At 41.0% G+C, this 13,240-nt stretch overlaps 1 protein-coding gene across 2 annotated transcripts in view; it reads left to right on the top strand.

The window, feature by feature from the left end:
- Position 1: 1 nt before the first annotated feature.
- The window catches only part of SLC13A1 (solute carrier family 13 member 1), a 31,943-nt gene continuing 18,704 nt past the window's right edge, over positions 2-13,240 (top strand). Inside the window, exons 1-5 of one of the 2 annotated variants that reach the window (XM_061566831.1) lie at positions 2-268; positions 4,346-4,486; positions 7,233-7,361; positions 10,170-10,306; positions 12,026-12,219. In XM_061566831.1, coding sequence (XP_061422815.1) covers positions 4,388-4,486; positions 7,233-7,361; positions 10,170-10,306; positions 12,026-12,219 — 559 coding nt within the window. In that variant the 5' untranslated portion in view covers positions 2-268; positions 4,346-4,387. Of the gene's footprint in view, positions 269-4,161; positions 4,487-7,232; positions 7,362-10,169; positions 10,307-12,025; positions 12,220-13,240 lie in introns of both variants that reach the window. The other variant, XM_061566830.1, reaches the window with a different exon arrangement.

Here is a 13,240-nt window from a genome sequence, read left to right as displayed (position 1 = left end):
ATAGGTTTTTGCTTTGTGCTATGACTTTTATGTGTTCAATGCTGGGGTATTTTTTTACGTGAAGAAAATGACTCGCATTACAAATCATTCAGCCACTTCACGTGGATTAGTAAGCTAAGTGGCAGCTGTGAGGGGGTCTGGTTAAAGCACACATCTTGATCAAGTTGTCGTGGCAACACAGGTTTACTTTCGTCCTTAAAATTAAACATTTCAGCGGCAAGGTGTTTTTCACCAGAGCATTGTCTGCCTGGAGCTCATCAACAGTAAGGTACAACCGTTTTACCTTGATTCTTCAGAACTTAAATACATCTTTTAAGTGACTGCGAAATTATTTTCAATATCAAAGCGGTAATAATGTGCACTCGTGTTTAAATGGATTCCAGTATTATTTTGCATCTATCACAGAAACAGTTTAAAGTAATTTATGACATAAAAGCCTCTTGACAAATACGTTGCTTAAAAAAAGTGCTGTATTTTTAGTGTTTTGCATTTTAATGTGTTCAAACTAAATGTTTCTTGGGATGAAACATAATTTTATCTGCGTGGCAGGAGAGCATGCATCCAAAACCCAGAAGATTGTGTTTAATGAGCCAATGCAGCACTGGCCGATGACGATATTTACATTTGCACAAATGTGTAGTGCCCAAGTGCATGCACGCGAGTCACTGCTTGGAAGCACCACTAATGTGTTTCGTCCGATGTTCTAGTAGAATATCACTCAAAGATCAATGTAAGAGGACTACAAATGCATTCAATATGTGTATGGGAGAATACACAAGACTGCTAACTTAAATTAGGTACATATAATATGCATATTAGGGTTTGCATAGATGCATTGATTTGGTGTGTAATATTGCAAGCACGAACTAAAATACTGTTAACATGAAATTATAATTAAGTTGAAAATCAAGTGAACAATGACCCATGCATAATAATGTTTACCTGAACAGCAATATGAAGAAAGTCATTTCAAACTCTTTGGTTCTTTCGGTAAAGTCACGTAGGTGAAAAAATAAAATAACATTTTAAGAATAAAAAATATATAAATAACTACATCTAATTTTGTTAAAATAGAAATCAAATTTAATTTAGTTATTTCTATTTTTTTTATTCGAAATTTTGTATTTTATTTTTTCACCTACGTGACTTTACCGAAAGAACCAAAGGGTATGGATCCTTGCAGTCACGAAGACTTCAAATCTAGAAGTCATTTCAAATGAAATATCAATGTGACTGGGGTTAATCCAAGCAGGCATGTTCTTGGAGCTGCCAGTTGTAAGTGAGAGATGGGCTCGGCAGCAGGTGGCGCTAAAACAGCATGGGTCCTTAGTGGCCACCCACCCTTTGAAGCCAACTGCTGGCGGATAAACATACGAAATTGGAAAAAGAATAATTAAAGAGTTTAGAACTTTACGTAATTTACTACTAAATCACTTAAAAATACCAAGATATTTGGATATGAAATATAACGAGAATAGGCCAATAGGCATACAATCTTAAAGCTTTCGTGACTGCAGGAATGCATATTCTTTGGGTCTTTCGGTAAAGTCACGTAGAACAATTTTTTTTTACAAAAAACTACGACGTTTCGATCGCAACAAGCAATCGTCATCAGGATTGCTTGTGTTTTGTAAAAAAAATATTGTTCTATGTGACTTTACCGAAAGACCTAAAGAATATAATAGGCATACAATAACACTACCCGTTAAATATGAATAGAAATCCAAAGTTAAATCTGTACTTAAATCTTTCGTGACTGCAGGAATTTATCTTTGTTTGGGTCTTTCGGTAAAGTCACGTAGATAGGTTCAAATACATGTTTTTGTTATTTTCTTTTAACCTATCTACGTGACTTTATCGAAAGACCCAAAGAATATGAAATCCAAAGTTATTGCAATGAGCTAACATGTCCATCATAGCTTTCTAAAGGCATATGACTAGGTTGAGTTATTGAATTATGTCATTTAAATTTTTGAGGAAATATCTTAATAGCAGAGACAATGCCAATTACTCTAAACGTCACGTTTTTTTTTTCTTTAGGGTAATGTTATTGATGTGCTTATGCATCACCGCCAACTAGTATTTCTTATTCCATAGAATGCCAGCCACTCATTATTTGTAGCACTGCATTTGCTATCGGACATCACCATTTCGATCTCCCAGCACAGCAGTTGAAATAATTGTGCAAGTTTCATAAATCCCCCCCACCCTCACACCTTTCCACCCAGTAGCTCCACCACAGTCGGTCGACAGGTTTCGTGGTGGGGTGAAGTGTCGGTCCTCCGACCTCTTCCAAGACGTCTGACACGTGTGAAAGCGTTGGGAAAATACCCTCTCGAGGGGCTTTCTAAAGCTCCCTCTCGTGGAGGCCCTTCCACAAGCATTGGTGTGACCAAGAAATTGCAGGGCTGCACCTTTACCCCTTTTACCTTGTAGAGATATCGATTTGAATATCAATGTTTAAGTTAATGCCTGAACTAAAAATATGCAACATTCACGTAAAAAATATTCGTTTAATTTTTTTGTTGACCAGAAACATGCGAGAGACGCAACTATAAACACGGTTTTAATCGTACTGGAGGATTTTTAATCATGGTGGCATTTTTCATAATTCTGGGAATTTTTAATCAATGGAATTGTTTTTATGAGACTTTAAGCACTGATTGCTGAAGGGTTTACATGTATTGGTAGTATATCTGCCAAGTCTTCTAATTAAAATATAGAGTAGGTAAACTTGTAAATTCCCATTATACTTGTGCATAGTATTTCATACAAGGCATGTTTCACAAGAGTTGTACCAATACCTATTAGTAACAAAATATAAAATCTTCCTTTTCATAATCATTGAAGATAATTGTACGTCACGTGTTTTTTATTTGTTTGGCAGCATTACGATTATTGTTGATGTGAGATTGATTTGTCTATCATATTAACATTTCACTGCAGAGTTGTAGGTTGTAATGCCATTTGGCAATGTTGCGCATTTTGCATCTACTGAAACGCATATGATGTTCAACTAATATTTCATGGTAAAATGACAACAAAAAATCGCATTGTTCGTCGATGGACATAGACTTTCATGTCCAATAACGTTATCCACTATATACATAACAAAAGTCAGTTAAATCACTGGCTACTGGTAACGTATCCATTTACAGCAAAACTGATAAGAGCTTCAAGACATACGGATGCAAAGGTGTAAAGTATGTCCAATGAGGCGATGACGCCTATTATGCGACAAAGTAATCCGTTTAAGTTTTGCCAAACATGCACACATCTGTCTCAATTCCTGTCTACAAGATTCTTCCAACTGCCTTTGACAGAAATTCCACGTTGGTCATGTCAGCATATAATATATTGATTTTAATCCTGAAAGGTGTATGGGGTCGTTGACATGTAAATACGTCATAAACTACTCATTACGTAAGGGGTCGATGGTTTTTGGAGAGAGTCTTTGGGTGATTGCGCTACCTCTGATTTCGTGGTAGCAATGCCTCCAGTTTCTAAACTTTATGGGGGAGTGGTACATGAAGTCGCGCGCTGTTTTATAACCCGGCGATGTGTCAACGTACCATCATAATTTACTCAAATTTTTTACATTGGGTCGTTAAAGCCGGCCTCGCCTCCAAATTAACATTCTGACACCGATTGCTTCAAAACTCCATCCACATTAATTATCAACTGATGTTAAAAATAGGGAATATATCCCCCATATGTTGACATGGAACTCTGGGTTATACATTTAATGGGCACTTGACTCAATATTACACGTGCATGGGCATTGTAATTATTCGATTTTACTAATTTGATTGGTTTTGTTAGGTAACATGTAGTGTATTGTAGTTAGTGAAATAAAACATCTACAAAAAATATTACTCTTGTTTCAGAGTTTATTGGATACAAAAATAAACTTTCAAAATGTACGGTTGTCACAGTTGTCCTGTACTGCGTATCGATTGGCATGATGTCTGACGTTTGACTCAATGTACTGGGAGCGTGCTGGATGAAAACGTTGGATATAGTACCAAACACTTGCACTAGAACAAAATACATTTCAAGAGAGACAATCACGTTTGAAAATAATTCTATTAAGATGATCAATATGCAGAGATAGAAAAATGCATTCATTTACTTTAGCAGTTTTGTAAAATTCATCTTCAGGTGCCGTTTCTCGGAGTGGGGTCATCGTCCTTTGACGATTCTGCAAGGATGGAACATTGGACGCTCATTCAACTCAGGGCGGCGGTCTAGGCTTACTCATTAACCCCGAATCTTGGTATAAAGCCGGCGGTGAGTGCCCATGCTGGTCCCATACCTTCAAGTGACACTTGGTGTCTCTGAGCAGGCGTATTGAGAGGTCACAGTGAAAAACCAGACGTCTTCTGCCATGGGTTGTCTTCGTGCCTTTTGGAGGTACCGCAAATTCCTCATCGTTGTCTTGACGCCTCTACTCCTCCTGCCTCTTCCACTTGCCATCAAAACACCGGTAGGTGCAACTGGTTTAAGTCCCTTGTAAAAGTCTGTCATTTTGTATGCTTGAATTGTTTTGCATTCGAACTGGTTTTATGCCACCGTTTAAAATATATATATTTTAAAAGGTTTACAATTTAGTTCTAAGTGTACGGTTATGCAACTTCATGCACAGTTTTAACGTTTAAAAGTATGAACGGAAAAAATATAGCATAATTTACTCTAATTTACTCTTATTTGTGCATTACTGAATAGGCGGTGATTACATTTTAAGAATGAAATGCTGAAATCGTATTTTGACTTGTACAGCGCTTTACGCATTTTCTAAAACTGGATTTTATGCAAAATGCACAAAACGATTCAACAAATATGGGGTATTTCTACTTATATCACGTTTGATCATATTTGACCACCTTTTGTATTTTTCAAGAATTAACATTTCATAAGAGTTATGAATAAAACAAATTCTAATTTGCTCGTGTCCTAATATGAAGTCATTGCGTCATTCAGACACTACCACGGTTGCATTCCAGTCTTCGAGGATGGCCAAGATGTTATTAAGATGTACTTTGATCAAAATATAACGAACGACAAAATAAGTCGAATTATGTTAGGGATTACTTTAATAAAGTCATGCGTGCGATTGTTTCTACTTTTAATTACATTTCATATACTGTAATTTGGCTAAAAGCACACCCATCACAAATAATGACCGTGGTTTGTTCAATGCTGAGTTACATTATACAAACCAAACAAATGCATTGGTGATACTGCTTTGGCAGTGGTACAAAACACAAATAACGCTGAACGGGTTCGTCAATAACGCTGCCTTACCAGGGGAAACTTATATAGGCGATGTTTCGGGCAACGGTCCATCACACCACATACATTATATATGTATACGGTGCATCGGCAAGTACAACATTCTGATAATACCGTCCCTGATCATTCAAAACTCATGAATGCTGCGAAGCCATGTATAAGATTTCTGTCATCTTGAGAAGAGCCCCACAACAACTCAGATGCTGTCGTTCATAAGGCAGGCACAGTGAGGCCTCTTGTGACCAAACACAAATCGGATCGGTCTCTGCATTCAAGTAGAAGGGAAACACTGTCTGCCTTCATTGTACCAGTACATTTGGGACATTCCTCTGGGCTATTAATGCAATCATTGTCCATGCAATACCTACTTGTGCTGAAAGTAAAATTACCTCTGACCATTTAATGCTCCTGTTAGGTTAAATAAGCGGAGAAACTTCAGCAAGCCAGAGGCTCTCTCTGTTCTCACTTAGGCGCCACGGTGGTGATATGTTAACGACCTCGCCTCGGATACGCGTGGGTTCGATCCCGATCCCGACCCTGACCCCTATATATTTGGACTTTGCAAGTTCTCCCTGTGGTCGTGTGGATTTTTCTCTGGGCCCTCCGGTTTTACTCTCCACATTAGGAACATGTCTTTAGATTATTTGTCTGCATTACATTTCCACGTGACAAGCCACTTCGTTGAGTTATGATTTGTGGCCAGGTCGCTTCTAAAATAAGAGCTATATTGCTTAGTGGGCCATATCTGGTAAAATTAAACGTTTAAGAATAGTATGCAATATAATTTGCTATCAGCATTTCTAGCTACATTTAGCAAAGAGTGCTGATTCGGAGGGGTTTTCAGATTAGTATTGTTCCTTTATCAGTGTTATCGCACAAGGGTATGGCTGTTGGGGTCATTTGTAGTCTGGAGAATAACCAAGAATAGTTTAGTTTTAGCCCATGATGCACTTTCGTCAATAGCAGTTGTAGGTGTTTGTAAAAATAGTTTTATATTAGACTGCAAAGTCCGTAATCATAAAATATAGTCAATAAAATTTCGATTTAAAGCTTTCGTGACTGCAGGGATTCATCTTCTTGGTTCTTTCGGTAAAGGCGCTCTTCCCCCTCCAACCCAGCTTAAATATACGCTGCCAAGCCTGGTGGTGTTCATTCAGACGCTGTCTTTCCGACAGACCTGTTCTTCACCTGAGGACGGCTGCTTGCGTTGTGGCCGAAACGTCGTGAGAATTATTTGATGATGTTTTTATTATTTTATTATTTCCCTTCTACGTGATTTTACCGAAAGAACCAAGAAGATATAGTCAATTACTCAGAATGGCAATATATGTTGTGTTTATAGTCTAGTTATTAAGCAATGTTGCACAATTCCAATGCATTATGCTTATAATTATATTTATCATACAAGTAGTATAACGATTAGTAGTATTATCTATTTGGCTCAGTACAACGTCGCAAAAGCGATCGTCACAAAGCTGCCCTGACCATTAATACCACCGACACTCAGTGCAGTATATGCGCCAGGTGTCACGGTCATCTCTGTAGATGCTCACAAATCTGAACCTTTCACACTGAGTCATGAATTCTTAATCTGGCGTGCATTTCGCTCATTCTTAAACCCCCGGAGAACCCGGAGAAAAATCCACACAAACAGGGGGAGAACACGCAAAATCCAAATACTGTATACACCAGACATCGTCTGGGTCGGGATTGAACCCACGACCCCCCTGTATACCAGGCGAGGGAGTTAACATCTCGCCACCGTGGCACCCCTATAAGAACCCTCGCCAAGTTGAAGGGTGTGGCTGGTGCCCTCCGTACTTGTTATCGCCCTGGCTTCAAAGTGCACCTGGCCTGGCACAGGCGCCGTGGTGATGTCACCGCCAAGATTTGGTGGCAAATGAGAGCCGTGGTCCTTCTTTTGCTGTGTCTCTGTTCAGGCGGCTCAATGTGGCTACACCCTCATCGTGACGGCCGTCTACTGGATCTCGGAAGCCGTTCCACTTGGGGCTGCGGCCATGGTGCCAGGATTCCTCTTCCCTCTCTTCGGCATCCTCAAGTCGAGCGAGGTTAACCCTTCTAACGTTGTTTTTTTAATCGGATATATTTTTCTTGATTTGCCCTGGAGAAATCCGATGAGCTGTAAAGCTCTTTTTTGTTCACAGGTGTCCACCGTCATCGTTATCGTCGTTATTCATTTACTATTTACTCGATACTCTTAGTTTTTTCGGTAAAGTCACGTAGGTAAGAAATGAAATGAAATTAATTTTAATTTCATTTTTTACCTACGGTAAAGTCACGTAGGTAAAAAACGAAATTAAATTAATTTTAATTAAATTTTTTACCTACGTTACTTTACCGAAAAAACTAAGAGTATGGATCCTTGCAGTCACGAAAGCTTCAAATCTAGAATATTTACTCGATGTCACGTCTCGCGTGAGTATAAAACAAATGCCCAAGTTCCGATGGAGTTTCGGGAGCACACATGAACTTACGAATATGACCGATTAGCGCTTACCCACTAAGGTTGAAAACGTTAACGCGTTAAGCTCCGTACGTCTGAAGGAAACGACTGAGAGCGGTCAAATTGATAAAGGGGGCCGCCGATGATGCGGCGGCAAAAAAAATCATCGACGATAAAATCGTTCGCCGTGGCATTTGACATTTGACAATGGTCCCGTTGTGCAGCTTCAGACGTGTGACAGTTTCGCAAAATACGTTGAAGTACAAGCGCGCAGTCGAACCCCTGTTCAGGGCGGTGATTGGTTCCACAGAACCGGTCGTTAAGCGAGTATCGCTTAATTCGTTCTGGGAGCATCGAAAGTTACCCTTTTTCACCCCCCAAAAAACGTACTTTATAATTATTTAACTATTGATGTTAATACATAAAGATATTAACAACATTATAAAAAACATAATATATATTAAAAAAAACATGGTTAAACAATGCATTCATTAATATTTACTGTACCTACAACAGCCCGTCGTTAACAGGGGAATGGTCGATAAGCGAACACATTGGGCTCTATGGAGGCACTACACTACTATACACTACACTACTATACACTACACTATACACTACTATACACTACACTACTATACACTACACTATACACTACACTACTATAGACTACACTATACACTACACCACTATACACTACACTATACACTACACTACTATAGACTGCACTATACACTACACATTGGGCTCTATGGAGACACTACACTACTATACACTACACTATACATTACACTACGATACACTACACTACTATACACTACAAATCATTACAGAATACATACCTCTGCGTGTTTTTTTTCCTTGTTATGTGATAATTCAATTATATCACAATAATCACGTATTACATTCCTGAACTCGTATAACAATAGAAGACTCAAACAAAATGAGTTCCTGCTTAAATGAACATTGAGGCAGTGATAATCCGCTTACAGCCCTGCAGAGTCAGTGGTGGAAATTCCACATTCCTATGGAGGGGGTGAGTCTATCCGTATGACTCATTTGTCAGAAGCTTTTTTACCCAGGAAAGCCTGAGTCTCAGGCTAAAGGATTAAAGTAGCATTTCATTGGGATAAAGTAGCTGCTCAGGTAAACTATAGTTAATGTTCACACTTGTACACCCCATGCAAATAACCTGACTTTTGGCTTAGAAGCAGACGAGGCTGATACACAGTCGAATTCTTGAAAGCCATGAACACATTTTAAAGGGTTTTATTGTATCGTATTTGTTTTAATGCTTTTACTGTGGCATACATGGGCATGTACAATTTCTCAGACACATTTCCACATTACAGTTACTGTGTTTACATGCCTCGAACCGAATGCACCGGATTTCATGAGATCTCAAAAGCTAAGCGGGTTTGAACCTGGATAGTGCTTGGATAGGTGACCACCATGCATAACGAGTGATTTGGCTGCAAGGCTGGCGACATTATGGGCAGGGGGTAGAGTATGGGAAAAAATCCATTGTCCTGTCTGTACTGCTATGCTCCCATATGTATAATTCGTGTTTTCACCAACCTGCGTTGCCCAGCAAAGTGGAGTATGTCAATAAACCGCATGGTCATGGGGAGGCCTTCATGCGGTATTGGAGTCATAAATGTCTGTGTGTGTGTGCAGTAGTGTCGCGGTTAGTTCACAGCACTACAAACCTGGCTGCCCGAGTTCCATTCCCGCTCACGGTCAACACCGGTGACGATTATCTGAACCGATCCTGGGCCTGCCTCTAGGGCTACTCGGCCTCAATTGAGTATCCGGTGCGGTGCGTAAAACATCGCCACTGGGGAGACAAAGGCGGCCGGGCGTGGTGCTGACCACCCACCCTCTCGTGCGCCGTGTCAGCCTTCATAGGTGCTCACTAACAGCATATTTACAGTGTGCTTAATTTTTTTTAAAGACCTATATGGCACTATGATTTTATTGGAAAAAGAACGGAAAATAGACTGTAACATGAAAACAAATGTATGTTAATAGCGTCAAAAAGTCAAAGAGTCTCCACGTGTTCGCCATCATTGTCAACACGTGCCTGGAATCTTCTCCAGGTGGTCTCCAGATCCCGGGAGGCACATTTCCCGTGGTATTGTTGCAAATTCTCAGAAGTTGTTAAAAAACAAATTTGAAGCACCCTGTATAATGTGTTCCGTTCCCGAACTAATATGCAACCCCAGACAATAATGCGCAGCAGTGACGCGAGCAATCAAGACGCGTCCAGACGTTCGAGCTGCACGGATGAGGCCTCGTCAATGTTTCATCGTCATTGTCGGTCTTGCCTCGGTTGCGTGCCCTTGCCTATGCGTGAAGTTGCCTCATTCATTTGATTGTATTAACGGTCACTGGCGCTGCTGCTATGCTTGTGCAGGTGGCCGCTGAGTATTTCAAGGATTTCCACCTGTTGCTGACGGGAGTCATCTGCCTGGCAGCTGCCATCGAAAAGGCCAACCTGCACAAGCGCATCGCTCTGCGTATGGTGATGGTCGTGGGCTCCAACCCGGCCTGGTAAGTGGATGCCGGCGAGTGGTGGGGGGGGGCAGGGGTGGTTTCTTCATTAGGGCGATAGGGCGACGCACTACCAATGTCATTCAACCACAGAGTCACGCTAGCCGTCACTGTGCCTCTGGATATAGTCCAATCAGCGTCATACTACGTTCTGTGGAGTACCGCCTCTTTTTGGGCGATTTCCCTCCAGCTGAGAATCGCCCCGAGTGGTCCCGTAGACTTACATTCAAAGATGTTTTTTTTCGAAAGGGGGGCGCTGCAATGCATTCTCTATGGCTTCCGGGAGGGCTCGCACTAACGTGCTTACTGTCTTCATACGTAAGCACGTTTCATGCAACAAAATTATTTGTCGCCACCTAGTGGAATCTTTAATAAAATAAACATGAGTGGATTGTATTAATAGTGAGTATAGAAACAAACAAGATGTATTGTAAGAGTCACTTTATTTTTCATTAATATTAAAGAAGTGAAGTTGCCTTTACATGCTTAAGCTGTTAATTTATCCTTTGCATGGGGGGGACCTTATCCTTATCAATCATCCAGACATTTGCCCCCCCTGAGAGATTTTGCAGGAGCCGCCACTGGGGGGGGGGGGGGGGTGGGCGTTTTGGTGTAAAACTAAAATATAAAAAAATAGCGTTTTCCGCAAAGTCCACCCACGTTCATTCCTGCTTCCGATGTGAATCCATCTGATGAGGGCCAGAGGGATTTTGCTGTCACGAGGTGTGTCTGTACGTCTGTCTGTCTGTCTGATGCTCTGTCCACCCACGCCTCTACCTGTTCCTACAATGCGTCTGAGATGACGTGTCAGAATTTAATTAGATTTGATGGGTGGACTCTCCAGAGTGAGATATTTGTGGGATACGTTGTTTCTGTTCGAAATGTGTGGTTTCTTTTTTACCTGGATGTAAATGGTCATTCCTTTCTCATGGATGTTCGAGATAGATAGATATTTTTTGCAATAAGTATTTTATAATGTGTGCCAGTAATTCATGCTGTAATTTTTTGAAATTACATGCATCCATGAACTTAATGTGTAAATGCGCTCTTACAATAACTTAATTACAATATTTTTGGAATTGATGCATCGACATATAACGTTAATACCTAGTTTTATTCATAGTCTTGAGAAATTATTTTGCTCCGTGTGCTGTATCCATAGATACAGCATCCATAGATACAGCACAACAAACGTGGTTTTAAGCACAACTGTCCCTGTCCCTAACCCCTAACTCCAAACCCTAACAGTTAAACTCTAACCTCAACTCCTAAACTCTAACCCTTCGCGAAGACGAAAGAAGTGACACACTTTATGTTGATATGTAATCTACTGAAAGCTTAAGAGATGGGAATTGTAATACAGTACACCGCTAAATAGGTAAGCACAATTATGGTCAGGGTTAGCAATGTCTGTCATTGGATACAGAAATCTCTGTGGACAGTAATTCCAGAGGCTCAGTTTCTGTCACTGGGTTTGCGGAGATGTGGCTACTTCATGGCCCAATAGCGCACGAGTTCCAAGGTGAACGGGAGCCCAGAGTTACTGAGGGCACTCGGCGCTTGAGTGGTGTAGCACCCCCCCCCCCCTCCGCTAACATCTACTCTGCTGCTACAACTGCGAAACAGTTTGCAGCCTGCGTCGGTCAAACACGTCCCCTTCTCGACAGCCAGCGCTCGCTGACCCCCTTTGATTTGGACGGCGTGGCTTTTGACGCGCAGGCTCATGCTGGGCTTCATGGTGACGGCCGCGTTCCTCTCCATGTGGCTGAGCAACACTTCCACGGCGGCCATGCTCATGCCCATCGTGGAGGCCATGCTGGTGCAGATCATGAACGCGGAGGCGTCTATCGACAGCCAGGAGCACGGAGAGGCGGAGGGCGCCTGCCACGTCAACGCCGCCGTCGTGGACGAAGGCAAGCGGCGTCGCACATCGTTTTGCGCTCGCGTTGCGGCTAAGTGGGGGGAAAGGGGGGTGACCGATTTATTTGTTATGGGGTGCCAGGCCATTAGAGGCCCTAAGCAGATTTTTTTTAGGGTGGGGGGTCGGCACTCAGCTTTATTTATAACATCATAGTGAAGTGACAAAAGAGATGCAGATGACAATAAATATAGATGTGATGAGTTCAGGGAAATGTGAACAAAAATAGAGATGATGTGAGATGAGAGAAGAGAGATGCAGACAAGGTAGAGTTGAGAGAGATTCATTGGCATTTTAACAAATAAATTACTTTTGAGGTTTTATCAGAATTTACATTTGAGTTGATATTTGAAGCACCCTTTTTTTATTCATAACTCTGGTGCCCCTTGAGCTACTTTGGGCCCTACTCTTTTTCTTAGACTCCAACGAGGTCCCTGATATCTTCAGATCGCCGCTTTCTCAGCACTCCGAGGTCAAGGCTCTGTTCCTGGGGTCGTGGGGTTGTTGCCAGTGCAGCTCCCAATCGTTGGAACGCTTTGCAATTGACAATCAGAATCGTTGGAGATATTTAAGTGTAGATTATAAGCTTTCGTGACTGCAGGAATTACTCTATTATTTGATTTTATTTTCTACGTGACTTTACCGAAAGAACGAAAGAGTATATTTAAGTGTGTACTGAAAACTCACCTCTTTAAACTGGCCTTAACCCCGCACTAGTTCTGGCTGATAACCCTGCGGGTTTTGTTTATGTCCTGTATTCCATACATGACACATTAGCATCTACGGATGAAATTCGCCTAACAAATGTAAATTATGATTAAATATTTGTAATTTTGCTTATTGCTCAAGAACCATTGGCAATTTTCCCCATTTTTTAAAAGTCCCTATTCAAAATGCGTGTTTGTTTTTTTGAAAGCACATGACCTGACCTGTGACCGGGCAAACATATCAAATGTAATGATTGTTTGGTTGTAATTACTTGCTCAAGATACCTATAGATGGATAGCTGAATAAGA

This window comes from Lethenteron reissneri, chromosome 37, assembly GCF_015708825.2.
Source record: "Lethenteron reissneri isolate LAM-NWPU_2019-01 chromosome 37, ASM1570882v1, whole genome shotgun sequence".
NCBI lineage: Eukaryota > Metazoa > Chordata > Hyperoartia > Petromyzontiformes > Petromyzontidae > Lethenteron > Lethenteron reissneri.
Note: the sequence above shows the minus strand (reverse complement) of the source record. Positions and strands in the feature narration are given on the sequence as shown.